The sequence below is a fragment of the Aythya ferina genome (genome assembly GCF_964211825.1).
Source record: "Aythya ferina genome assembly, chromosome: 20".
In the NCBI taxonomy this organism is placed as follows: Eukaryota; Metazoa; Chordata; class Aves; order Anseriformes; family Anatidae; genus Aythya; species Aythya ferina.
This window is the reverse complement of record NC_140318.1, coordinates 4,617,032-4,644,453: the sequence shown is the minus strand read 5'-3', so window position 1 is coordinate 4,644,453 and position 27,422 is coordinate 4,617,032. Positions and strand designations below refer to the sequence as shown.

Here is a 27,422-nt window from a genome sequence, read left to right as displayed (position 1 = left end):
GGAGTGCTGCAACGGGAGCTTTAGTGGCAGGAACGTCGATGTAAGAAATCATGGGAAGGAGCTGAGGTTTTTTTTTACATTGCTGTTGTACTTGAATAATGAATTTCTACAAACTTTGTTGCCTTGAGGTGTAGCAGAATGTGAAAATCAGAAAGGTAGAGTGGTGCTGTGTCAAATAGACTAGGGTGAAGGGTGGTTGGCTGAACTTACAGGATATTACCAAGGCTTACTTACAGGCCAGGGATCCTGTAGCAGATTGACATCAGGTCTGTATCCATCCAGTCTCAGTCTAAGACATCTTTTAACCTAAGCAGTAGTGTAAGCATCTGCTCTGATGGCTACAGGTGCTTTGGGGAGATTTGCAAATTTTCTGGTAGAAGCATGGAAAACTTTGGGCTGTGTGTGTTAGTCATAGCCTATCGCTTATGCTAATGTGGGGTTTACAGGATTGTAAATGAATCATTTTGCTTCACACCTTCAGAAACTGATTGACTCAGCAGTGAGGACTTGAATCATGTTAAAAGTGCAGCAAAATCAAATCTTGTCCTCCTCAGCTCTGGCTTAGGGAGGGAGCCTCTGCTGTCAGCCGGCTGACCCAGCTAAAGCCATGGCAGTGCTTCAGTTACTGGTACGATCACACTTACACTGGTTTGCAGGGGTGGGAATACCTGAGAGGTTGGCCTGAGGTAATTTCTGAAATAGAAATGTAGTCATAGGCACAGAGAGCTGACGTTAGCTGCATCCCACTATCTCTTATTTACCCTTTGCATACACAAAAACTAACCAAATATTTGATGAAGCCCGTTATTTAATGAGAATTCTTGCCATCCAGTTACCTCGTATCAGTGCCTTGATGAACAGCCGTCAGCTGTGTGTGGCGGTGAGGAACTCACTCACCTCAGCAGCTGGTGATGTCCTCTGTGGATCACAGCACACCCTGCAAATGCACGCAGAGCTCCCTCCACGGGCTTGCTCTGCCACGTGCCCTTTAATCAGAGTTTTTCTGGGGTTCTGGTGTCTAAATAGGGAGGGCGAGCAGCACTGATCCTCTCCCTCCCTGGTTTTCTTACCACAGCTGTCAGGTGTTTGTTCCTTGGGTTGGTCCTTAAAACTAGCAAGCCGCCAGGAATGCTGATGATTTGTTGTTTTGTTTTTTTGTTTGCTCTGCCTCAGGATTTTGATGTTGACTGCTATGCCCAGAGAAGGTTGTCAGGTGGAAGCCACTCCTATGGGGGGGAATCTCCTCGCCTCTCACCGTGCAGCAGCATCGGCAAACTCAGCAAGTCAGACGAGCAGCTCTCCTCTCTGGACCGCGACAGCGGTCAGTGCTCTCGCAACACAAGCTGTGAAACGTTAGGTAAGCAGGGACGTGGCCAGGGCTGCCGAAGGAGCCCCCATCACTCCCGTTTGGGAGCTGTCATAGCCATGACGCAGTAAATAGATTGTGCTTGTAACTGTCAGCCTGCAGTTACTGCAGGCGGTTCTGTGCAGAATTACATCCCGTTGGATAGGAAAAAGCCCAGGGGAATGTGTTCCCTAGCTATAGATGATTGTGTTCAAACTCAATTCAGCTCTCAAGGGGAATGTTTGGTTGATTTCAACCTTGCCTGCAGACATCAGTAGGAAGTAGCAGCCCTGGTAGACTTCTAGGAAATAAAACAAAAATGTAAATATGAAATATAGTGATGTCTGCAGTGACCTACCTATTGAATTTGTGTTGTTTGTTTGCTAGCATGAAGAAATAAGGTAAGAGTTTTATTTAGTCTGGACTTTACTGAAGGTGTAGCAAGATTGGTCCCTGTTGCAAGGAGATTAAGAGAATAGTGCACTCTGATTAAGTGAACAGCTTAATTAACTGATGGAATGGGATGGGCTGAATGGTAACAGAGAGAAACTAATGGATGATTCTCCTTTCCTCCCTGTTTAACCAGATCAATCCGATCACTATGACCCGGACTATGAATTCTTGCAGCAGGACCTCTCGAATGCTGATCAGATACCTCAGCAGGTGCCAGGTATCCTCAGCCCTTTGCCAGAGTCCCTGGGCGAGTCTGGCTCCCCTTTCCATGGACATACTTTCCAGCTCCCCCAGGGCAGCTCTCCTCCGCTGGAATTTTGCAGCCTCTCGGGAGCTGCGCAGCCAACAGAGACTCCTCCAGCTTTACCAGAAAAGAAGAGGAGGAGCGCAGCCTCTCAGACTTCAGATAACTCAGGCTGCAGGATCTCGTATGAAAGACACCCTTCGCAATATGATAACATCTCAGAGGACGACATGCAGAACGCAGGGTCTGTCGCATCAATACCCTTCACACCACTTGCTGCTGTTTTGCCCTTCCAGCAAGGAAACTCTTCAGCACCGGTCGAATTAATGGCTGACTTTTCTAACAGTGACCCAGAGAAGCCACCACCTCTGCCGGAGAAGAAAAACAAACACAGTAAGCAAGTTCTTATGTTTGGGTATTACTTTTATTTTTACCTTTCCCTTTTCTTGCCGTTGCCATATTTCTGATGACCACTAAGTAATGGTGACCCCAAGCCCTTGCTCACATGGGGATAAGTGTCAAAATCACTCATGGTCAGTGTCACAGGCATGGCAGGGAAGTGCCAGTCTTTGGTGGACAGGGCATGACTGAGCCTGGAATGGTCCAGGCCCAGAGGAGATGGCAACACACAGCATCTTCATTACTTCTGCTCTGAAGTAATGAAGATTGTCTTCATTACTTACATGTGAAGCTCTGAGACACTCTGTCTTCCAAATCTTCCTGGTTTGTCTTCCCTTTTTATGTCCATTCCTTCCCCCATTTTATAAATGTTTTCCCAGTGCAGAAAAGAATTGGGTACCCTCCAAGAGCTCAGAGAAAGGGCTGCTTTTCTGTCCAAAACTGAGCACTGCCAGTGCAGTTATTTGGCAATAAGAACATAGTCACCCACATAGCTGTGCAAGACAACCCTGTTAACCTCGTGTCCAACACTGCTGTTCTGCTACAGGATTTCATTTCCTTTGGACGCCTAAGAGTTTCCCACATCATTAAAATGAGCAGCCTCTAAACGCAAAGACTTGCCATCCCCAGCCAGGCTCCTGGCACACCAGTGCCGACTGCAGCTCAAGCTCGCGACCTTATTCTAATTTTGTTAGTTCATGGCCACAAAAATGTGAAACCTCTTGCCAGAAAAGCAGCCATACTGATCTGACAAGGAAGCGGTGGACTATACAGGGAGATCCAGTGGATGTTATCTTACTGGTCACTGGCTAGCTGTGCAGTTGTGCACTGCATCAGAAGGTCGGGTGTGCAACTTCTGGATCAGCAGCGTTAAGCTGTATGGTTTGCAGCCCAAGTGAAGAGCTGATGGAAAAGTGCTGAACTGGCCTTCTGGCTCATTTCTGTAGTTAATAGCGTTTTCACTGGGAATAAGGTGGAAGTGAGATTGGTGTGCTGTGCTACAGCATCCGTGGTTTGTCCATTCCTGTGTAGCTTACTGTGACAGGCAATTTTTAAAAGAAAAAATAAAAAAGAAATGAAAAGTGCATTGGCTTAAAGCATCTACAGGATGTTTAAGTGACTGCTCCATGTACAAACCTGGGATCTTAATCAGATCACAAAGCCTGATCCACCTGAAAGTGGCGGTCAGGTTGTAGTAGTCTGGTTGTAGTTGAGTGTCCTCATACACAGAAAAGCTCTTCTGTCTCTCTCTGGTAAGCAAACAGTTAAAAGACACAGAAAGCAAGTAAAAAGGAGCTGAGATGCTGGTTTGCAAATGACAGAAAGGAAATAAATGCTGGCACGGTGCACAGCCAGGGCTGCTTGTTACGGTTCCTGCTGCTCTAAATACTTGCATGCAGCATCAGCTGCAAGGGGATGGGTACAGAACCTCCTCGCCGTAGGGTCAGGCCGTGTGGGCTCTGCATATGAATACCGAGGGCTGGGCCAGGATGGTTTGACATCTCGCAGGCAGGGATGGACGCAGGGCCACGCGCCTCTGTACACGTAGACAGCTTTAGTGGGGAGAGGCGCCGGGATGGGCCATGGCTAAAAGGCAGTTGGACAGTTGAAAGAGAGACCTGGGCTGTTTGCTTTTCTCTCTAAGCCCCATGTCTTTGTTTTCTCTTATCATATAAGATGTCAAGGGGTTACTTTAAAACCGATTTTAAAAGCTCTCTTCTCCTTTATTGCCCGCGCACACTTTTAACCTCAATAGCAAGGCCTCGTACATGAATTTTCTTTGATGTTAGAACAGAGCTAACTGTCATCTGGCACTATCAGAAGCTCGGGGGATTGATCAGATTGCATTGTTAGGAAAAGCAGAAGCTGTTATCTAATGTGTTGACAGCTCTGCTGGCCTGATAGAGCCTCCTTGGTGCAGAGCTTGTAGTGGTGCCTGGGTGATACCTGACTGCTGCAGGTCTTTAGCTGCATTCATGTGACACTAAACTTGTTTTACATTGCCTTTCCTTTGCCGATTATCACACCACAGATCTGTGGTTGTTAGTTTTACTTTTATTTTCAACATAAAAAGGGCAAGGAAACATTACTCAGGCCGTATAGTAGCACCCGGGGTTGGGGGCCCAGAGGCTGATTTCTGTAGATATTCTTGTGTAGTCGCACGGATGAGGCGGTGCTGCTTGCACAGCCCCAACAAACTCCTGGAATCCTGAAGAGATGCATGAATTTATTAAAGATCTAGAGCTGTCACAAATGCGACTTGGTTTTAGTCCCTTTGTTGTGGGTCGTCCTTTGGTGGTTGGCAGGAAATGTTGCAGCAGAGACTTTGATGGTCTATTAATAATGAACAGCAAATCCAGCTTGAGTCCACCATGTGTACTGCTGGGAGCTATGCTCAGAGGGACCTCCAAGAGTTGACTTCTCTATAATTTAAACAGGGGAGTGGTAAGCCTTTTAGACTGGCATGAATTGTGCTTTTACTGTGCTGTACATGCTACTGTGCTAGGGGCAAATGACTCCAGCCTTCTGCTTGAGCACCGCTCGCGCTCCTGCTGTACAAGGCACAGACAGGGAACAGCTTCTGCCTTGAAGAGCCTGGAGTCAGAAATAGCAAGATCCTCCCCCCAGCCAGCTTGCAGACTGGTGGCGAGGCACTTATTCATGTTTCCTTCCCTGTCACTGGGAACAAAATGCAGCCTGGTGCCCCGCAAGCAGCTGGTACTTAACTGCAGGAGCCGTGCTGGGGGCATTCTGGGCTGAGCCAGCGTGTAATGGGAGCTCTGAAAAACAGCTCTCCTCCCAGAGGTGACAAAGACTGGCTTCTTTGACCTTGACTTCTGCACTGACGTGTGATGTAACTTTAAAATTTCCATTATTTTGGCTCTTGCCTATGCACGTGGCTCTGTCGCTGCTGTGCGGGGCTGGTTGTAGCGCAGCCTGCTGACACAGCACCACAACCCTGGGGGGTTCTCTTCATCAGACACTGCTGTGCCTTATTGTATTGCAGATGCACCTTACTGCTCATAAGCTTCTAGGAATCCCTTGCAGACCCCAGGAACCGCAGGTCCACGGGTGTTCTTGTGACACCAAATGGTTTGCTGCCTATTTTCTCCCTGCTTCCTGGACCAGCAGCTGCTCCTGCCGGCTGCGGAGCTCCCCCAGCACCGTTAGCGGCCGCCTGGCGCAGCGTGAGCAGTACCTGTGAGTTTTAACCATGTGGGCAGAGCTGGTGTACACCACCGATCCCCGAGCAGCTTTAGCTCCTCCAGAAACGACAGCCGAGGCACTGCAGGGAAGGTGTTCCTAGCCACAGTAGCCACAGTCAGTCCTTGGTTGTTTTTATTTTATTTTTTTTTCTTTCTCCTCTTTCAAATATTTTCTGCCTTGGTTCAGAACTGACATAAGCTGGGCATGGTGCTGTGGTGGGAGAGGTTCTCTGTGTCTCACTCCTCCCTTCTCTCCCGGGTGCTGCTTTCAGACCGTGTCACTCCACCCGGCTGCTGACGGGTGAGGTTGCAGCCCCCATCCCCTCCCTCTTCACAGAGCCGCTGCAGGGCGTGCGGCCCGATCTGAGCCGGTGATGTAATTTCCCATCTGCTTTTTAAATTTCTGCCTTGTTAAAAACCACACCAGGGAGGGGAGGGGAGAGAGAAGACCCTTGGCAAACAGCAGCCTCAGGAGTGGTCCCGCTGCCTTAGTACCCTGCTGAAGATGGGCAGCGGTTTAACGATGCCTATTTTCATTTACGCTCTGCAGTCCCTACTTCTGAGCCAGGTTTGTATTTCACCATCCCAACTGTTTTTTGCTTCACCTAAAAACGGAGATGAAGACAAAGCAGAGGCAGAGACATGCTCGCCCGCCTCAGACGAGTAGTAACAAGCAGGGCATGGGAGCTGCCCTGGCAATAGGATGCATTAGCCTAATAAAGAGCCGAGATAAAAGAGCTCTTCATTATTCCCTTACAGATTGAGTTAAGGCTCTCAGCAGCATTCAGGCTTCCTACCTTGAATTACAGTAATTCAATTTTACGCAAGTATCTAATGTGTTACCCTTTTCACCAACACTTCCCAAGTCCCTACTGCCAAACAGGCTGCTGAGCCCAGGAACTCAGCTATTGATCCCGGTCTTGGGATCTGAGCACCAAGTGTAGCGCTGTTTTTGTAGGTAACTGCATGAAGGCTTGGTCTCAATTGAGCAATTTCAGCTGCATTATACCAGGACTGCCAAGCCCAAGTTCTTGGCTTTTGTCCTAATCAGTTGATGAGCTCTCAGAATGTGGCCTTTTCCCTGAAGCTCTTGTCCTCCATCCTTCTCCAAGGAGTCTGGATCCTTAGTTCACTTTTGCTGCTATAGAAATATCTCGGAACTTACCCTCTGAAGTTGTTTAAATATCTAAATGCATTTTTGGGGTGCAGGTATTAATGGGAACACCCAAGTCAACGGAATTGCAGGTACTCCAAAACACTTATTATTTCAGTAATTCTGTATTTTCTGTACCAAGACTCCATTCCAAGAGGAATGGTTTAAACCAGCAAGGATGGTGACTGTCATCTTGGTGCAGTGCTGGGAAGCCAGGAAGGTGGCCGGGGGAGGAAGAGGAGCAAGGAGCACACAGCAGGGGTGCCGAAGGTCAGGATTGCAGCAGCCTTGGCAGAGCTCTGCGGGAGCTGGCAGAGCTGCGGGACACGGACAGGTTGTCTGCTGGCAGCCCCGTGTGGGGTCACAGGACAGGGACAGCAGGTGTTGCCGGTTGGGATTGAAATGTACCAGCTGAGCTTTCCTGCACTCTGTTGTGTTTTTTTTTTTTTCCTTCTTTATTCTATTTTCTGGAGGAGGGATGTCATTCTGTGGGAAGGGGCAGCTGCGTCAGCTCCATTTCTAAGCAGAATTTAAAATACTGGAGGAAATCTGAAAAAAGGAGCAAAAGACAGGTGCAAAGCGACTCCTTCCTGCCGACACATTCGCACGGCTGCATCCTGTTTGAAGCAGGCTGGTCTGTGTCTCTCCATTTACAGGTGAACAGGGGGGTTGCCTTGGAGCTAGCATGGGAACCAGCTTCGTGATGTGCAAATACTGCGCTGGGATCACTGCATTTATAGCTCTCACTGAAGCCATCCGTGCAGTTCAGCTGTACAAGAAAAATGCTAGCAGAAGCTGAATGATTGCCTCCTAATGACCAAAGTTACAGAAAATGACAAGTGCACATTTATCGGGGTGGGGATGAATGATCAGAGGGTGTTGTGCTTGACAGCATATTTGCAAGAAGGCCCTAGTTAGTTCTTCCTATGACACTTAACTACAACTGTTGCTCCAGTTTGCAGGTACGTAGATTAAAGTTATTTGATTTCCATTTATTACGTACATAATAGTTCTGGGGTTTTGTAATAGTCTTCCTATGCTCCTGGGTGTCTTTCTCCCTCTTCCACACTAAAATATTGCAGCAGGAGCTAATCTTTTGTCAGAGCTACACAGGCAGACCTGTGTGCTCTTTCACAGATTTTTGAAGGATATTTTACAGATGCAAACGTGCCCCGAATGAGATCTGATCCCATTTAAAACTTCCATCAAACAGCATCTCAGAAATGCTTTAGAATCAACTGGATTCAGTTGCAAATTTAGAGATGCGAGGATGCTTCAGAGAGGGATGGGAGCGAAGGATGTTGGATTTGAGCTCACGGAGGAGGAAGGCGAGGTCAGTGGCACTTCTGAAAGGCTAGGCTCTTGTGCCAGCAGTGGCACATGAACAGCGGAGGGACAGGTACGCCCAGTCTTGCAGGCAGGTGTTTTCCAGCAAGTTCGATCAGCTGCTAGGTTGGGGAAGCACTGCGAGCCCTCTCATTCTAGAAATCATGCTAACTACAGATAGGAAAATTATTACAGGCACAGGAATTATTACAGCTTTACTGTCAAGGTTGCATCTGTGCGAGGTGATTTGTGTCTCCTACAAAGCAGCCTGAAGTCGTTCTCTTTCTTTTGGTGACCTGGGGCATCAGCTGTTGAGGAACATTCCCCAGATTGCCCCAGGTTACACGAGGAAGGGGTTCGGTCTGAGACTTGGAGAGTCAAACCCCTCAGGTAGCTATTCGGAGACATCACTGGTTTAAGCAAAACCGGTGCCAAATTTGTTTGTGGCCTGCGACAATTTTCATTGTGTGCTGGCTTGCAGGATGGGAAGCTCACAGATTCTTTCCTCCAAGGTGATCTGCAACCTGCTGTGCGAGGCACCGCAGATGCCTTGCTGCTGCTGCCCTTAAGCAAGGCCCAGCTGCAAGAGCAGCGTGGCATCACTCCTGTTTGTTCTGAGGGTGGGCACCGTGCCTGCTTGGGGCAGGACAGGCTGCAGCACGCAGACCAGAAGCAGTGAGCGTGACCTTTTTGTGTTGCAGTGCTGGCCTACATGCAGTTCGTGGAAGACTACTCGGAGCCACAGCCATCCATGTTCTACCAGACCCCGCAGAACGAGCACATCTACCAGCAGAAGAACAAGCACCTCAGGGAAGTCTATGGCATCAACGACTCCTTCATCAGCTTAGAACCCTCTCAAGAGCTGGCACCTCCACCCGCTCTCCCCCCGAAGCAGCGGCAGCTGGTGAGTGACACCCGCGGTGCCCTCCCCAGCAGGGCGCAGCAGCCTGGTGGGAGCAGCTCTGGGTTTGCTGCTCCTCCTCCTGACAGGCTGTGGTTGTGGGAGGATGGATGTCTCATTGGTGTTACCCACCCCGTGTTCCTTGCCATCTTGTTAACACGTTTTCAGGCGTTTTGCATCATCTGCTTTGAGCTCCTGTGCTCCTTTCTTAACCCCGCGTTCAGACTATTCCCCATCAGCTCTCAAAGTCCTGAAATGCCCTGAAAATGAGATGTTAGCCTTCCACATGGCACGGCTGAATCTGTGCCAGACTGGAGGCTTTTTTAATGATGAGTGCTTTGAAGATTTTGACACGCTGGGCGACACAATTTTCGAGAGATTGCTGCACTGTTGTTCCCAATGTTGTTTTGAATTTGTTGTCAAGGATGCCACTAATAATAACCATTTAAACATAATCACTGCTTTTATGGCTCAATCTTTGCCAGAGCCACAGAATTTTGGTCCAGCCATTATTTAACTCGTGCTTGTTTTCCCCACATCAGCCCCCTTCTGAGATTCAGGATTTTACCTGTTTTCTGCAGTTCTGTGGCCGTAGGAACCAGTGGCACCCCTGCCTTTGTGTGCCCCAGGGCTTTGGTGGTGCTTTTTTAGCTTGGTTTGGTTTGGCTTGTTTGGTGAAATTGTTTCATTTATTGCCATTTAACGAGAATGTTAATTGCCTTCTGAAAAATGGATTTTCACAGTGATCTTCTGGCCATTTCAGCCTACTGGCACATAAAGGCACGTCCACAAGTGTATGTGCATAGAGTTGAACGCTACATGAGCCCCATTTTCCACGTGGGGGATGAAGTCCTGGCCTCAGCGATGGCAGCAGCAGCAGCAGCTTTATTTCCAGCCTCAGTGGCTGAAATAAAATAGATTTTGTCCTATTTCTTTTTAAGGACCTTTTTTTCCTTTCTCATTTTTGACTCCAACCTCAGAGGGCTTGTTTATATTTTTCTTTATATTACCTTTTTTTTAAAGAACAGCTAAAATGTTTTTAAAATGCATCGTTTTTGTCGATGCTATCTGACTGACATCGGCCATGGCTTTAATAAAACAGGAGGAGATGCTGGAGCAGAGCCATGCTCTTACCATCATCAGGGCAACTGTTGCAATATGTGCTGCCCTTATCTGTGCTAAAGTTGGACTGTCCCAGAGAGCTACTTTTTAACGAATTGGGAAAAGCTACACAGAGTTCTAGTGCGGGAATTCACATAACTACATTCCTCTGACACAGATAGGAGTCCTAAAAAATGAACATTCCTGGCCAAATGTTAAGTAAACTGAGTATTATGCATTATTATTTTGTGGGGGTGAGACCTTAAACGCCCCGACCCATCCAATTTTTAGGGATACAGAAGGCTCTTCAGGACTCCTCTCTGAAGGATCAGGCACTTCCCCAGGGGCTCTGGTCCCCTTGTCAGAGAGATCCTTGCACGGTCCCTTGTAGTCCCTTGCCCTACCTCCTCTTAGAGGTGACCATGCCCTAGTGACAGTTCCTAATGATGGCATGGTCTCTGCATGGTCATGTAGGGTAAGTAGCAACGCACAGATTTCAAGCTGGGTCCTAATAATTGTTTATTACTGTGCTCATTATTGTGCAGAAGGGAAATCCAGCTCCTTTTTAGAGTGTGTCAGCTGAAGCAAAGCGTTTCTGCGCTGCCCTTTAATCATTACCTGGGCAGCCAAAATGTCACTGTTTTGCCTTGCAGGCATTCTTGTAGTCTTGCAGGCTTGATATTATCAAGGTGATGCTCTGCCTGAAGCAGAAGTTTCTTAAAATGCAACCTTGTGCCCCTACCTTCATCTCTCAGCTGGGAAAGTGGTGTGAGCAGACAATGGCTCATTCAGCAATCCCTGTAAAAGCCATCAGACTCCATTGTTCCTCTGGTCCTGCTGCCCAGGGAGATCCTGAAACAGCAGATCATGTGGACATCAGCTGCTCCAGCAGCAGGGAAGGTTTGCTGGACGGACTTCTCCCTAAAATAATAATTAGGAAGTCCTTTCTTGCAAGTTTCGTATCTTGTATATGAAATATTTGCATGTTACATTTGACAAGGCAGGGCTGAGAAAGCCTAGGTCCAGCTTAGCCTCCCCCAGCCCCTTACAGCAGTGAATTGAGGTGAAATTCCTGATAGTATTTATTATTTACTGCGTAATATCTCCCTCTTGTGCAAACAATATATAATAAGGGCTGGACTGAAAACTCAGTGGGCATTGTTTTTATCCAGTATCCCTGCAGCATCCATGAAGGCCCGTAGACCACCGGAGAGTCCCGAGTTTCCAGCCCACAGATTGTCAAAAAAACTAGTAGTCTGCAAGGGATGGCTGCTTAACAGCCAGGAGGAAGAGCCAGGTCCCTGCTGGGCAGCAGTTCGTGCCCATACCTGTTCCTTTGGGCATCTGTCCCCAGCGTTATGGGGAAAAAAGGGCGCGTGGAGCAGCCTGCCTCCCAGCAGCTGCCCACAGGTGAACTGGGAGGGGGAGGTGGGTGTTTGTTTTTAAGAGGTTTGTGAAAAAAAGATTATTCATACTGTCATTTTTGTTGTGCCCCCTGAGCTCAAGAAGGGGGTATCGGTGTGTCTGGTGCTGATGAGCTGTACAAATAGCTGTTTGCTCAGCAGGCCGTTGTATGCATTGTTTTACAGTTAGCAATTTCTTAGCCTTTATTCATCGCTTTTTCTGTGCTTTCTTTCTTTGTTTCTTCTGTCTCTCGCTTTCTTCCCCCTCTTCAGCAGGCCTCCTATGCTGCCTCTTCTTTCCCTTCTGTCTCCTACTGTGTCCAGCAAACTAAAGTGCCCTTCACCCCCGAGGACACCGGTGCCACTCAGGGCCTCACTATGTCAGTCTCTAACTCCTTTCTCAACCGGCACAGCTCCTTTCCTGTGCACTCGGTGAGTTGCTTTCTGCACTTCTGTAATGTGTGTGTATTTGTGCCAGTAGTTAAATGCTCGTGTGCCAACCTGTGCTGATGTTCTGGGTAAAGAGAAAAGCTCTGGAGGGGCTACGGAACTCAGTAGCAAGCAGCCAGGTGATAAAACTGGTGTGTAAATCTCATTAAATGAAATGCGGGGCAGATGCAGCTTTCATTACTGTCTATCCACATCTGGAGTGACATCTGTGGAGAGGGACTGGCAGAGGAGATCAGGCCTGTGTGTGAAGGCACACTCCCATGACCTACATGTTCCCCAGGCTGCACGCTGAAACTGCCAAGTCTTTTTGTTCTGCTGCAGAACGTCAGCGATGTGGATGAGTCGATTAAATGCTGCTGCGTGAATCTGGCCCTTGGAGAAATAACGAGCTGCCATCCCTGAAGTACACGGATTTAGGCAAATGCATGGAACAGTGGCTGCAGCTCCTTAATTTTTTTTTTCTCTAGATGGCCTCTCCCACATCTTTCATCTCGTATTTGCTTGTCCGCTTCCCTTCACATCCCCTGATCCCAAACAATCCCAGTAAGCTTGTATGGTTTGCTGGCGAACGAGCAGGGTTTCTTCTCCTACAGCTCTGGTCTGAAAAGAGAACCACAGGAGGAGCTGAAAATGATTGAAATTGAAATAATAATCTGAAAGTACCGCTTAAATCTGTGATCAGCTGCTTAAATTAAATGGTAGCAATAACAAAGTGTTAATGTAATGAAATTAAATCGAACCATGGGATTCCAGCAGCTCAACAGCGTGAGGAGCGCTTGCACGTAGGGCTGTGTGGTTGTGTGCTGATTGTCTGCCTCATGACAACTGAGAATGGATTATTTTTTAACAGTAACTTGGATATTTAGTAAATTAGATTTATTCTGGAGAAATTATCAGGCAAGAGTTAAGAAAAACCAAGAGTGTTTCAATTAGTTTAATGCTAAATGTTTGAAAGCCGTGTCCTCACGCTGTCACTGCCGTCTTTGCATTTCAACGCTTGCTCGTTCTCTAAAAATGAATGGCAATGATGGTATTAGCTGGGTCTGAAGAAGAAAGTATTCAAGTAGAGTTAACTTCACAAGCCCTAAATTAAAGCTTTCAGCTTCCACTTGTAGGAGAGAGAGCAGTATCATCATTTGGCTGCATAGTTAAAGGCTGAGGTCTGGTAAGGTTACTGCTTGCATGAGTCTGTGGAAAACAGTTTTAAAATTTGAAATAATGCAAAAGTTCTGAATTGTACAGCTTTCTGTTTGATAGCAGTCCTTGAAAATAGAACTGTAAGACCAGGTAAAAGCACTTCACTATTTTTGATTTAATTGAGAGCCTATAAATATGATGCTGTAGCATTCTAAAAATGTGTGGGCACGTTCACTTTAAAAAGTGTCCTGGTTAGATGGAAATGGTTACTGCATACTTAATTATTTTGACCTGTTCTAATCTTGCTTTGGACTACGTTATTCTGAATAGATTATTTTATGAAATGTTAAAACTTCATTAAAAAATCCTCACTCATTTTTGCAAGTATTTGGTAAAGGGAAAATGAATGAAGCATGAGGAACAATGAGAACAGTTGGGCAATGCACTGTCAAATGCACAAAGGAAATAACTGAATTAAAAGTGGTGACTTTTCCATTAATGCCTTTAATTTATGGTAATCTTGTGGTCGCTCATGACTTTAGCTGGTTTATTTTTTCACAGGCAAAAATGAGATTTTCACCTTTGACAGTGACTCTTTGTCTCAGAGCTGCAAAATACCAATGTCCTTTCATGCTTCAGAGCTGACCCATATAATATCACAGCCACAGTTTATCCCATTTTCCCTCTCCCTAAGGAGACAGAGAAGTGAAACAGCTGTCAAGGTTTGGATGGCTCCCAGGGTGACACCCTGCATTCCAGCACTCAGAAGGACCTTGGAGCCCTTCTTGCAGTCTGCTCCTGAGCATTGCCTGGCAAGACTGCCTCTCACGTGGGGGATGCTCCAAGCTGCACCAGGAGCACTTCGTGTGCATTGCTCTGCTCTCCTGTCATTCTCATGTCTTCGTTTTCTGCACTCTTTCACTCAGATGAGCACTGCGGTGAGCAATAAACCTGTTAAGAGCTAAGCATTAGCAATCCACTGGTCCCAGCAGGGGAATTAATTCGAGGAAGAGCACACCTTTTGTGCACCAGCCAGCTGAGGGGTTGGCCTCCTACGTACCCAAAGAATCAGTGGAGATCATCAAAACGATACGTCTCCTGCGTTAATCTTTATCCCTTCTGTACATGAAGCAAAACCCTCCTTAGGTCAATACCAGGAAGTCGGAGCTAATAAACCAAATGGCTGTGCATTACCACAACGTGAGCAGTGCTCTGCAGATTTCCAATCATAGCCAAGTGCCAGAAAGTGCCCCGTGCTTTTGTTTTTCCCATGAGACTGGCCTGGGATGGACAAGAGTCAGTCCCAGGAGAACACCTAGCCCCGTACCAATCTGTTCATGTGAAGGCATCAGGAAAGCCAAGCCTATACCATGTTTTGCATGTAGCTTACTATGCCTATGCACAAAGGAGTAACGACTCCATCCTTACTACTAATTTATAGGGCTTCAAAAAGTTCTTTTCAGACGGTGCTTTGAAGGAAGGAGAAAAAAAAAAAAAAAAGTGAAGTAGTTCAGACCATCTTTACTCTCTTAATTTGTGATTCGTGAATTTCTTTTCCAGAATCCTGACTCTTTTTTTCTTTCCCCTCAGAGCTGCAGACGCTGCTGCAGTCCAGAAGCCACCAGCGCTCTGCGAACCCACTAATCGCGCTTTTCCCTTCTTTGCAGGAAATTGTGTCAGAAGTAATAGCTTTTACTGGATAGAGGCAGATCTTAAGCAACTGGATCAAACCTCATAGGTTTGGCAAGTTGGGTCTGTTTTTCACCGAGTCTGATTCGTGTCTAGCCTCTGTGCCAGCAAGGGTCATGTTTGTAGTGTGGGCCGATGCTGGAAGGAAACACAGCATCATCGTCCCCGCTGTTACACCGTGAAATCTCACATTGCCGGGACAACTGGATCATAATGTCAAGAGTCATTTTAGGGATTCCCCTCTCTTTTGAAAGCAACTCTCTGTTGCTAGACAGTGGGGAAGGAGGTATGCAGTAAGAATGCATCCTCCTTCCTATCCTAAACTTGGTTTGCAGAAGTTTTTCCCCAGCAGATCTCCTCCCTCCCTTCCCATTGTGAGACAGAGATGCTGCCTTTTCCATCTCGTTGTGCTGTTGACTGGAAATGGGTGAGCAGATTTCCAAATGGCAGGAATCAAATCTCACGGCTTCCTGGCAGTGGGGGAACTCTGCACTGATAGAAGAAATCATTGAGGAGACAAGATACACTGCTCTCTGTCTACGTATTTTCCACCAAAGACCGCAGAGAGACTTGCATTCACTCACAGCTAGGAAGTTTTCTTTGTTGAAACAAGGGATGCAGTTGTTTTCTCTGAGTCCTGCAAATAGCACTAGTGGAAATTTGGCTGTGTTCTCCACTATGGAGAAATGTCTTACCTTTCTCTAAATGCTGTTTTGCCTTGTGTTTTCTTCTTAATTAAAAACCATTTCCAGTAACTGCCAAGGAACCAAATTGGCCGCCTGCTTCCACCAGAAAGCATAAGTGATTTCCTTATGAAAACTCTAGTTCAGCGCTTCTGTTTTCACTTGCTCCCACAGTTCTTTTGCAAATTGAGAAAATGCTCAGAAAATTCACAGCAACTGTTTCTCTTTCTTGTGTGCGTGTTAATGTATGTTCAGGAAAAGGAGGGTCAGATAAGCGTTTAAAGGCGCACGCAATGCCGACATGTGCTTTGCATGTTTTCCCCACCTTGCTCCTATTTGTGTAGCTCAGTTCCAGTCTGCAACCCAGACTTCAGCTCCGATCCTTGGCAGAGACTGCGTTTTTTTGGATCCATATGGTGCTCTGATGGTGGGAGCCACTACGAAACCAGGACCGTGAGATCCCTGTGTTAGTTCCTTTCTGTCCTAAGCAGGATTTGGCTCCTTAGTTTGGAGCAGAGGGAAAGGGGAAACAAGGTTTGCGTCCATTTAAGCAGCTGTTGAGTGCTCAGTATTGTTTTGCCTTTCCTGTTTCATGTTCCTTTTGCATTTCTGGTCATTTCCACTGCCCGCAGCAAGCCTGCATGGCAGTATTAAGAGTGCTGTTGTATGCCAGCATTGCTGAATCCTGCTTCAGAAAGGCACTTCCTCCGGGTGCTTACATTTATCTTGCACTCTCTGTCTCTGCATAGGTCTCTAAACAGTCAGCCTGCTGGTTTCACAGGCCACATGCCACGTTTTTATGTGGCTGGCTTTGGGAGTCTCCATCTCCACGCTCTGCCTTTGAAAGCTCTGTTTGCCAGATGTGGTGGTATTATTTACAGGACAGCCAGGAGCTGATGCTGTGTTTGTGATCAGATTGAGTTCTCCTGATAGTTTCAAGAGAGATACACGATAGCATGGTTACTGAGTCTTGCAAACCTTCTCATCCCCCCAGCCATTCTCACTGCAAGGTTGTACAAGAAGCCTTCCCTTAAGAAATTCTCCCTTAAGGAGGGTTCGGATGTTGCGCTTTTGAAGCAGAAGCCAGGAGACCCTTTCCCAAGGGAACCGAAACCCCGTCCATCCATCTGCTGTGCTGACCACTATTTAAAAATAGCGAGGTCAGCCGTGCAGCCGGGTCAGAGGCTTCGCTGCGAAGCATTCAGGCACGAGGGGTTCCTGCCTTTCCTGTGGCAGTGCTTGAAGCCGGTCTGTTGGCAGCCTGTGTTTCCAGCCATTCATTGTAGGAGCATTTCCTTCCTCATTAGCAAAAGTACCTGGAAGTCCAGCATTGTGTCATGAGATAGGAAGTGTTTTCCAATAGTTGTCTGTGTAATTATATTCCTCGGGTTTGTGCAACGCCCAGGGTTTTGCGAGCACAGTTCTCCGCTGTTAGAATCTGGGCATCCAGTTCTGGCGCGGTGCCCACGTTCCTCTCTTAATAGCCTTAGCAGAGGAGATCTAAAAGATTGATCCTTTCCTCTGATAGCTTCGTGTTTTGGAATTCTGATGCTCTATCTGATCTGGGAGTGTCTGGCAAGATTGCAGATTAATTTGGCAGAAGTCGGTAGGGCGACTGAGAAGGCTTTGCTTAAAAGGTAAAGACAGGGGCTGCTGATGCTGCAGATGCTCTGACAGCCATTTAATTGAATTCAGCTCCGAATTTAGGATGGAAATTGCTGTTGCTGGCAGTCAGTGACTGCCATAAACACCCTTCCTCCCTGTTACTTGGTCAGCCGTGCCTAGGGGGTGTTGAGAAGCATCACTCTTGAAATAAGAAGTTTTCTGTTAGTGTTTATCTCCTGCCAGCTAATCCAAATAAACGTCTCTAATGTCACTGACCTTTGGGACATCCTGTGACGCCCCTGTTAACGATGGAAAGCTGTTCTAAAACTAAAAATCAAAGGCAGCAGCTTGGGGATGTTGAAAGGTGCCATCCCTGGCAGCGCCGTGTGCCGCGCTGGTGTCAGTGTGTGTAAACTGTCAGGTCTGGGCAAGTCGGCTCCTGCTGCTCTCAGGAGATTGCTTCTCACTGAGAGCACGCTTCGTGGGAATGCTTCCCAAGTGACAGAGAGCTTTTTATAAATATACTTTACTGGTAAGGGGAGAGGGATCTCTCTTTGCTCTCTTTGCTCCCTGTGTTGGCCATTTGCTGTTGCAGGTCAGAATCCCCCGCAGCGGGAGACCGTCCTCTGGTCCCTTGCTAGGAGCCTGGCAGCATGCTCTGCGTTTGGAAAGAGGAAAACATCGGTTCTCAAAGGATCTGGTTGCTTTCTAGCTTCCCCAAAATTATTTCAAATTATTTCACCTGAAGCAAAGCCGTGGAGCAGGAGGTTTTGTCAGTACAGCCATCACCGAGGCCTTACTGACCCCGCAAAAAAAAACACCAAGAAGCAGAATGAAAAAAAAAAATGCCACTGATAAGTTTCCAAGATAAACCGCTGCCTGTGATTTTGTGGGGCCAGGGGAGGACGAATTTGCTTATGACAGTTGTCTTGAATGGCCTCTCCCCTCCCAAAATAAGCGTGGATTTTACAGGATGACGGCTTCCCAGAGCCGAACACCGCCCAAACCCTGCGGAAACCATCGCAGCAATTCCTGCTGCAGCTGCCGGCTGGGCTGGGCCGGGCTGGCCAAGGGGCGCAGCAGGAATGGGTGCCATATGGACATCATCTCCACCGCAGGGTGTTTTTCCACTTTCCAACTATGCTGCATTCTTGGCTCTTGTCCCAGCATGGCTGCATAGCTGGAATTCCCGAGCTGCTTGCCGGGGAGGAAGGAGGGGAGGAAGGAGGGCTCTTCCTGGCTGCCTGCTCCGAGCTGCAGCCGTATGGGACCGGGAGCTGAGAGCAGCCTGGTTAATGAATGCCAGCTCACCAAAGGCTTCCCTGGGCCGTTCCCTTTGTTAACAGCATGCTGAGAGCGTGTCTGAACCGTGAAGTGATGGATCACGGATCCCATCGTGAAGATGAATGCGTTTTCCTGGCTACCTGGGCCTTAAGCTGGTACTTTCTACACACCTCGTGCCAAGATATTGTTTTGAAAGGCGCACTGGCAAGGCCAAGGGGAGATGAATGTGTACAGATTGTCAGTAGTAACGTATCCACGTTCAGAGTTTTAAAATTGATGCAAAGTCGTGCTATATTTAGGCCTAAATTGCCTTCGAATTGGCATTAATGTCTCCGAAATTCTGCAAGTCAGAAGCTGTGCAGATTTTCCTTCTCTAGCAGCAATAATTCATCTCCCTGAGCTGCGAGCCGAGCCTGCAGGCTGCACGCCACGCAGCCCACCAGCTGCCGAGCCTCCGGCCCCCGTTTGGCCTGAACTAACCCTGCTGCTGCCCTGGCACAGCGTGAGCCCTTCGAGGGCGCCTGCTTGTCCCCAGGCGATGCAGCTGAGGCCAGGAGTTCCCCTTGCTCATGGTCTGAAGGAGCTCTGCTGCTTCCCTGCAAAACCTTGACTTTTTCTCCAGGTTCAGCAAGTCGGAGACGGTAACTTTTGGGGGAACCTTGGTGGAAGATGCCCGTCAGCTGCAAAGTAAAGGACAGCAGGGTGCCTGCTAGGGTGCAGGAAGCCCAGCAGCGGAGGCACTGGGACGCAACCGTGTTGGAGAAAATCATTTCCCTTATGGCAGTGTTATATCTCACCATTGGGGCAGCAGTTTGCCTTCTTGAGCCATCACAGGAGTGGTGGGAGGTCCATGTTCTTTGTGCTCTGCTCCAATTCTCTCTGTGGGGACTGGCCCAGGACTCGGGGCATTAGTTGGCGTGTTAGCGGCGGTGAGATCATGGAATAGCGGGGGGACGGGGCAGGCACAATGAATCTGCTGAGCCAAGGTGATGTCATGAGCCTGGAGTCTTACGAGGGATTTAGCGTTTTGTGCCATGCAAGTGAAAATGAATAAATGTAGAGCATTTATCCGGGCAGAAAGCAAATAGAGAGATTAGACTTGTCATTGTTACGAGGCAGCACCACGAGCGGACGGTGGCCCTGGAGCCGGGGCTGCTCACCCGTGAAGAGACGAGCAGGAAGGGAGAGGAGCCTGTCCTAGAGCCAGGCTCCTTTCAGCCACGGGCATGTGGTAGGGATTTGCATTTTGATTATTCTTCAGTAGTCTTTTAAGCTCTCTTTCCAAAGCATCTCCCTCTGCTCCTCTGTATTATGGCCCGCGATTCGTTTGGGGCCCCTAGACAGCACCCAGAGCACAGCCGGACTCGAGACACGGCGGAGGGCAGCTGCTGGAGGATTGGGGTGGTGGAAGGTAAAGTCTAGCCGTGGACCTTTGTTTCCTTTCCAGCTTGTAGTGGAAAAACTTCTTTGCCCGGGCTTTGAGCCTGAGGCAGTTCTCCGTTCAGATTTTTAAGCTATTGCCTATTTCAGAGGTAGGAAAAGGAAACCAACAAACACCACCGAGGTGTACTCAGGTGATGGACGGAGCTTTGATTCCATCACCTGCTTAATTCCCCATAAAAAACGTAGCCTGAATTTTCCAACTCATGCCTTTGTTTCCTTTTTTTTCCTTTTACCATCACAGCAGGGTGTGCGTGTGCTTCCTGAGAGCTCTGCAGCGCACTGTCCTGCAGCAGGTTGCTCGAGCAGGCAACCACCTCAGCTTTGTTTCAGCATGGTGTTTTTGGGTGACGTGATGCTTCCTAAAGCTCCTCTCCAGCAGGTTTAGCATTGTTGTTTTTTTTTTTTTCTTTCTTTTTTTTTTTTCCCTCTCTCTCTCTGGTGGGTGTCGGCTTTGCTCTCTTCTTGTTTTGGAGATACCCTGGTGGTAAATCTTACCAGCACCAGATGTTAAAAGACAGAGGATTGCTCGTGTTTTTCTTGGCACAACGTACTCCCACTGCACCCTGCTTAATATTATCTGAACAGTAATCTGATGATTAGGAGAGATAGTGGAATAAAGCTTTCTGTAGATGATCTCTTTTCATCTCTTCAACTGACTTTTAGAGCTACTGCATTAAAGGATTGGTTTGATGAGGAATTCATTGCTCCGGAGGGCAATTATCGGTTTTGCTCCCAATGTTTCTCAGATGGGAAGGAGTAAAAGCATCTCCTGTTGTAATCTCCTTTATCCTTCAGCGTAGCTTTGAAGATGGGATCCAGTCACCTCTCCCTGGGAGCTGTGTGTTCTGGAACAGACTTGACACAGGAGCTGTTAAATTACAGGGCTGGAGCAAGCGGCATCTTAATTTTGGATCCTGTGGAAAATCCCAGAAAAGCAACCATCCCCAGCGTACTTCTCTCTGTTGAGACGCTTCCAGCGTGCTCACAGTCCTGGTTTCTGTATGGCTTCACATCCTTTCAGCCACCCGAGCGCCTTCCAGGTGCACGTTGTCACTAAGTGCTAAACCCAGGCTTTCCCCGCTGCCCAGCAGAAGCTGGGTCCCTGCAGACAAACACCACTGCCCACCTCCCCTGCCCGGCTGCTGGTGGTGTCAGGGCTCTCCTCGCCATGAAAAAGCCGCCTGCCAGCCCAGGCAGCAGTTCCTGCAGGAATGGGGGGATGATCAAATAACGCTCCCTCTGCTGGGGTTCGCCTCTCGACCGTTGTTGGAATTGCCTTGTGCTGTCACTGCTGAGCTGCTGCTGATCTAATCTCTTTTTCTTTTGTCTGTCTCCTTCCTTTTCCCATCTTCCTCGTTTGTGTGTCGTCCATCTCCGCGTCCTGTAGTACAAGTCCGTGTTTAGGTCCTACTCCCAGGACTTTGTGCCTCACAACCAAGTCTCCATACCTCCTTTCCTGTCTTCTACCTCCTCGTCCTGCTCCACCCCGCCTTTCCCCCCCGTCCACCCGTCTCAGAGCTCTGACCTAGCGGTGCCAGCCACGGCCAGCCAGTCTCCCAGCGCTGGGGATGTGCCAAACTCCTCTTCGCAGGAGAGCAGCTTTAACGGGAATGCTCCTGTCTGCCTTCCTTCTGAAACCTCTTTCACTGATTCTCTCCAGACGGCTTCGGTGAGACTATCCAAAGGGATTGTAATGCACCTTAATGCAAGGCTGGGGGTTGGTTTTGTTTGAAAGAAATGTCGCTTGTATTAATACGTGCTTAAGCTCGATGTGATCTAGCCTGGCTTCCAAACTCGTGTGGGAATGCAGAGAGGTAATTTCATACAGAGATTGCTACAAAAAAAAACCTGAACAACCTCATGGGTTTGAGAAAATGTTAATGCCTGTGTTGGAAACGTAAAATGTCAAATGCTGGTGAAGGGGAGAGGAAGAGAAGTTGCTCTAGCTTCCTGCAATTGTGATACAAGCCAGAGGAAGGTAAAGGGGTGGTGTGAGGTTGGTAGTTTCTGAACACAGGCTCCCAGCAGTGGTTCTGTCCCGCAGCTGCTGCTGCGGCAGGAATTGGTGAGTGCTGTCCTGCTCCCTTCCCCCTGGGGAGCCCCTGGGGCTGTGGGTTTGGTTCAGCTCGTGCTCTCCTGCAGCTTCCTCCAGGCTCCTGCTCTTCCAGCAGCACTGGCTGTGCACGTGGTGGCAGAGTCGGTGCAAAGCATCGCTGTCGGTCGAGTGGGACTAAAGCAGTTCCCTCGCTGATGGGCGCTGCCGTGAGCTCCAAGTCCCAGGCAGTTTTTGCAGGCAGCGGGCAGGTTGCTTCGTTGAGCACCTCGTGTACAGGGCAGCGTCTCTCCTCTTCGCTGCAAAACCCAGAGGTGACGGGATTAGAGCCTGAGCTGTGTGCATGGTGGTGGTGCCTCTTCACAAGGCTTGGAAGAGGGACACAGACGGCAGAAGCAATGAGCATTTTTCACCCTTTGGACCTGACCTCGCTGTTGCATCTTCCTTGCTTTGGGTCCTTGCTACAGCCCAGTGGCCCTTGAGCTTGGCTCAGCCTGGCGTGATGGCTGTAGGCTGTGCTGTGAAGCAGTTTTAGGACACATTTGGCTCTTTGGGGCTGCTCTGCACCTAGCAGCAGGCTGTCAGCAGGGCGGGTGTGTGTGCTCCAGGCTCTGACCGCTCAGCAGCCGCAGCCTTCAGCCCTCGTGCGCGCTTGGCACCTGCGCAGTCCCCTCTTGCCACGCAGTGCCTGCTGCAGCTCGGGGCCCTCTGGATACTCCTGGAGACCCAGAAAACAACAGCTGAGCCAGAGGCAGGGCTTCTGGCTAGGTGGCAGCGGCCGCAGGGCACCGCTCCTCCCAGGCATGGGCACGGGCGCTCGCTACCAGCTGGCGAGGGGCACCGTCACCTATCTCCTTTCGTCCTGTCTCCCCTAGAGCGAAAACGCCAGCGAGGAGGCTGGTGAGGGTGAATACGTCAATCTGTATTCCTCTGGCCAGAGCAACGGGGAGGTCCCTCACCCTGCAGGAGTAAGTAACCTGGAGAGGGCCACGCACCGGGAAGGGGCTGCCTGGTGCATGCTGAGCTCGCGCTTGGTACCGGCCCCGCGCACCCCGGGGTGCCCTGTCCCCTCGCCGGCTGTCCCTTTGCTTGCCCTCTCCTGGCTTGCTGGCTTTGGTGGCCTCCTGGTTCGGGTGGAGAGCAGGCTGTCAGGATGGCCTGGCAGGATGGAGGGGTGGCTTCTCCTTCCTCCCTCTCTCACCTGCGCTTCGCTGTTTGTTTGGAGCTGCTTGCGTGAGGTTCCCCTTCAGAAAGCTGCGCTCTCACCAGCACGGTCCTGTGTGCGGGCTCACTCCTGTAACCGCTTTGGCTTTCCTGTGTCAATAAATAAAGCCTTCTACTCCTCTTTTTTTTTGTTAATCTTTTACTGCCCCATCTGGGTACGAAGTGCTGGACTGATTTAGGGCTGTTTCTTCCTTTCCTCACGCCTCCTATCTTAGGAATTTCCTAGAGGGGGCAGGGTGTGCTCCACGCCAGGGAGGTGCCATCTTCCTGTTGTGTCAGAGCCAACGGCGGCAGAGGTCTGTGCTGGTCCCGTGCCCGCCTAGGGACCTCACCTTCCTCGCCTAGGAAGGCATTTCTCCTGCAGGATGTCTCCGAGACCTTTATCTGTGCTGGCGTTACATGGCCGAAGAGATAGGGCTCCCATCCCTTCCCTTAGGAGACACAACGAGGCAAGCCCGGCACTTCGGGAAGTCGCTGTTTGGTCCTGAACTGTGAAAAAGGGCTTTACAGACACAGTCCGGGACAAATCTGCAGCCACTGACACACCTCACCTCGCTGCTGCGTTTTGCAGGCTGGATCTGAGTGCAGGTGGCATCAGTCCCGTGTGTTCAGCAGGTTGAGTCTTCAGGTTCCACTCTGCATGGCGTTAAATGACTCTGATCTCCAGCACCATGAGATCAATGTTCCCATTTGCCATTCATGGCTCTTTTCCTCTTGAAATGGCTAATTTGAAATGCCACATGATTTGCTCTCCCAGGCTGGGTTTGGATGGCTCTGCTTCTTGCGTTAGCCTCGTTTCCCAGCCGTGAGTTGTGAAGTGGGAACGTTTTGTCGCTGTGGAAGCTCTTCTGATGGGCACGAGGGGAGCAGGAAGGGCAGTCTGCACTCACCCCCTAATGGTCTGGTCTTTTGGGGGCTGGATCTGAGAGGGGAACTGAAACGGGAGCCTGGAGCTGGCTTTGCCCCTTCTGATTGAAGGCAAGGACGAGTGTATCCAACAATAAGGGCTGAAAAAAAAGTGGCGAGAGGGTTAAAATCCAAGACAACAGCTGACTTGTGTTGTAACTTTCAGCATCATTTCACAATGTTAAAAGCAAACAATACTAATTACACCAGTCTCCAGAGATGGTCCCAAATTTCCTGTCTAATTAACTTCTGTGTTTTCCTGGCATTTGGCATTAACTTGCATCAATCTTTAACCGCTCCGTAGGAATTTACAGTAAAGGGCCGTTTAGAGGCAGTAAGACTGTAAATGCAAGCCTAGCAGTGCTGTAGGACCCCAGGCAATAATGAGAAACTTGTTCTCTTTGCAGGAATCTCCCTCCGTCAAAGAAGGCCACTCCAAAGACTCCGGTTCAAACAGCAGTGCCATGGGGAAGGAAGGCAAAGATGGTGCTGAAAGGTAAGCCCAAATCCCACAGAGCACACGCTTCCCAACCTCGGGGTGTACAGAGCATCATCCTTTCTGTCCACCCCCTGGCAATCAGTCCTTGTGGCTGCCTCTTCTGCCCTCAACCATCCCAAAGCCCTCCAGATTTTAAGCCTTTTTTTTTTTTTTTCCTACAATGGATGAGCGGTAGGATCCTACTGCAGGGGGAGGCAGGATATCAGGATCCAGGCGAGATATCAGTACTTAACTCAGCGAGCCTGCAGGGGTTAATGCAGCCTGTGGTCGTCATCGCAAGTCCATCTAATTGGCAGTACTGTCATAGACACTGGCTGCTCCCTCCTGCTTCCAGGGAAACGTGCAAAAAAAGTCTGTATTGCTGCTGGGAAATCGTCTTCCAGAAGGGAATTTCTTCCTAACGCTGCTAGTTAGAGGCTGGCTGAGGCCCCAGAGCAGGAGGCTTTATATCCCTCCTAATGCTCTTAGCTATCATTTGTCTATGTAAATGAAGAGGTGCAGGCTGTAACAGATGGGCTTCAGGAGGAGTGGAGTGAGTGCTTCCCTGCTGCTTGAGATTGCTCTTCAATTGCATTTCTAAAGCAAAAATAGAGAACAGCATTGTTTGGTGCGTGATAGTCAACTTCCCTCCCCCATTTTCTTGCAGTTGGTCTCAGGGTTTTAATCCCTGCAGTGAAGGAGACAATGCAGCAGTGCTCTGCAAAGCCCCATGTCAGGGGAGAGCACAGACTGGTGTGCTGGATTCTGACCTGTGCCTGGGGAAAACTGTTCAGGACGGGCACTTTTTTCATTTTTTTTTAGGAATCCAAGCACAAAGAGCACGTGTCCAGGTGTAAGAGTACCTGCCTTTGGGGTAAGAGTACTAGGGTTGTGAATGTACACTAAAAAAGGGGTCAGAGTGCTAAAGCTTCCTGCAGAGAGAGCCTGCCATTTCCCCTTGCAGCAGCACAATGGGCTGTGAGCTGCCTAAAAGGTGTACACAGGCAGAGGATGTTCAGGCTCTCTGCATTTGAGGAAGGGCTTAGGTTTGTGTGCACGAAAAATGTGGTGAATTAAGGAGACGTGGAAGTGTGCACTCATGCAAGGCACAGTAAAATCCTTTCTGCCAGAAATCCAGGCACGCGAGTGTTCAGGTCCTAAAGGTTCGTCTTCTGCTTTTCAAGAGGTGAGCAAAGCAACAGAATTCAAGCTAGACGTTTGGGCTTGTTTGCAAAAGATTTACCTCCAGGCTTTCTGTGTACTTACTGCTGTTAACCAGGGTCTGTGTACTGAGAGCTTGGGTTGGACCCAGCGTCTCTTCTCTTGGTGATGGCACTGATGGTTGTTGCCTGTGGTTTTTACAGGCAGCAGCAGTCACCGGATGCTTTGGAATCGTCACAGTTGGAGGAAGAAGTAGATGAGCTCTCCCTTATTGACCACAGTGAAATTATGGCTAGGTTAACGCTGAAGCAAGAGGTAGGTTCCTGCAGGGTGTGCTTCCATACCCCTTGGTTTATATTCCGCTGAGATCTGGTTCTCTGTGTGCACAAGCAAGGTATCGGCTTTTCTTTGATAGCAAAACTAGGTTGCAGCACAAGTGGTGTGCAGCTTTGTGTGTGCAGTGTTGTGAAAGCGTGAGATGCTCTCTAAGAACCAGTTCACCCTGTGCCCTTTCCCCAGCCTGCTCCTTCCCACGTCGTCAGCCTGTTCCAGTCCGAAATGAAGCACAAGTAATCCAGGTGCAGGTTTGTGGCACTGCCCTTTCGGTCCGGAGGCACGTTCAGCAGATTTCCTGAGCAGGACATTATATTACTGACATGCAAGAGCAGCCAAAGCAGTGCTCTGTGCTGGAGAAACAGCTTTGTTTCTAGCCTTGGGTGCGCTCCCAGACAGCTTTGCTCACTGTGCTTTTGAACCAAGCTGCCTTTGACGTGCGGCTTGAGGGAATATGGAAGTTTTTGAACCTTTCAGCCTGTCAGGGGGCTAGCTTGAAAAACAGAAAGAATTTATCATTTACTGGCACTTTAGGAGTGGTCTTTGGTGAGCGAAGATGCAGGGGAGAAAGTGAGAAGCCATTAGTCATTCTGTAAGTAGTAGTTCCTGAATCTTGCCAGAGGGTCACCTGAAAAATTCACATTTTAGACATAGCTGCTCCATGACTGTAAATCCGTGTTTTTTTTCAGTGTTTTGCATATTGAAATGACAGACCTTTATAAAGAAAGCCTGGCATGACTCCAGTTTTCCCTGCAGGAATATCTCCATTAACTTTTTTTTTTTTTTAACCTGCGATTTCTGAACGTTTGGGAGTAGCAGCTTTGTGTCAGCCCCTAACTTTTTGCTTTATGGTCTACGCGTTGAAAACAACACAGAGCTGCTCCTGTACACCGTCTCCTGCAGCGTGGGAACCCCTGGCCGAGTGACTGATCAGTTTTGCATATTTTCATTTGTGAACAGCAGTAGCTAAAAGAAAGATGTTGTCAGAAAGTGGTAAGGCAGGGATTGAGTATTAGCAGAGCTGTTTTCTGCTCCTGCTCATCGGATTGCTTCAGGTGACCTCCAGCCAAGCGGTTCCAGATCAGGGAGTGAACTCGCTAGGTTATGATGTTCCAGGAACATGCGAGTTGAATGCACAACCTCTCACCCCACAGCAGCTGTGGTCCGTGATCCTGCACTTTGAGACAGTTCACACAGAGCTACTGCTCCATTAATGGTCTTCTGGGAGCGTTTGGGAGTCTGGGACATTTGGGTTCATTCTTCTGTGGGCAGAAGGTTCAGCATTCGCTGCGCTTCCCAGCCTGGCTTCGCAAAGTCAGAGGCCCTGAGCGCAGATCAGCCCAGATCCTCATCTGGGACACCAAATGTTTTCCTAAAATTCCCGGATTAGCCCAGCACTTTTAAGACCGTGTCCCAGCTTGCGCTGCGAGCGGTGCCAGGAACAT

At 48.9% G+C, this 27,422-nt stretch overlaps 1 protein-coding gene across 7 annotated transcripts in view; it reads left to right on the top strand.

Moving 5' to 3' along the window:
- The window catches only part of RAPGEF1 (Rap guanine nucleotide exchange factor 1), an 86,988-nt gene that overhangs the window by 47,789 nt on the left and 11,777 nt on the right, over positions 1–27,422 (top strand). For 2 of the 7 annotated variants that reach the window (XM_084494024.1, XM_084494026.1), the window contains 8 exons: positions 1,174–1,357; positions 1,932–2,435; positions 8,828–9,030; positions 11,805–11,963; positions 21,210–21,491; positions 22,751–22,843; positions 24,413–24,501; positions 25,848–25,959. In XM_084494024.1, coding sequence (XP_084350150.1) covers positions 1,174–1,357; positions 1,932–2,435; positions 8,828–9,030; positions 11,805–11,963; positions 21,210–21,491; positions 22,751–22,843; positions 24,413–24,501; positions 25,848–25,959 — 1,626 coding nt within the window. The remainder of the gene's footprint in view (positions 1–1,173; positions 1,358–1,931; positions 2,436–8,827; positions 9,031–11,804; positions 11,964–21,209; positions 21,492–22,750; positions 22,844–24,412; positions 24,502–25,847; positions 25,960–27,422) is intronic. The other 5 variants (XM_084494025.1, XM_084494027.1, XM_084494028.1 and 2 more) reach the window with 5 other exon arrangements.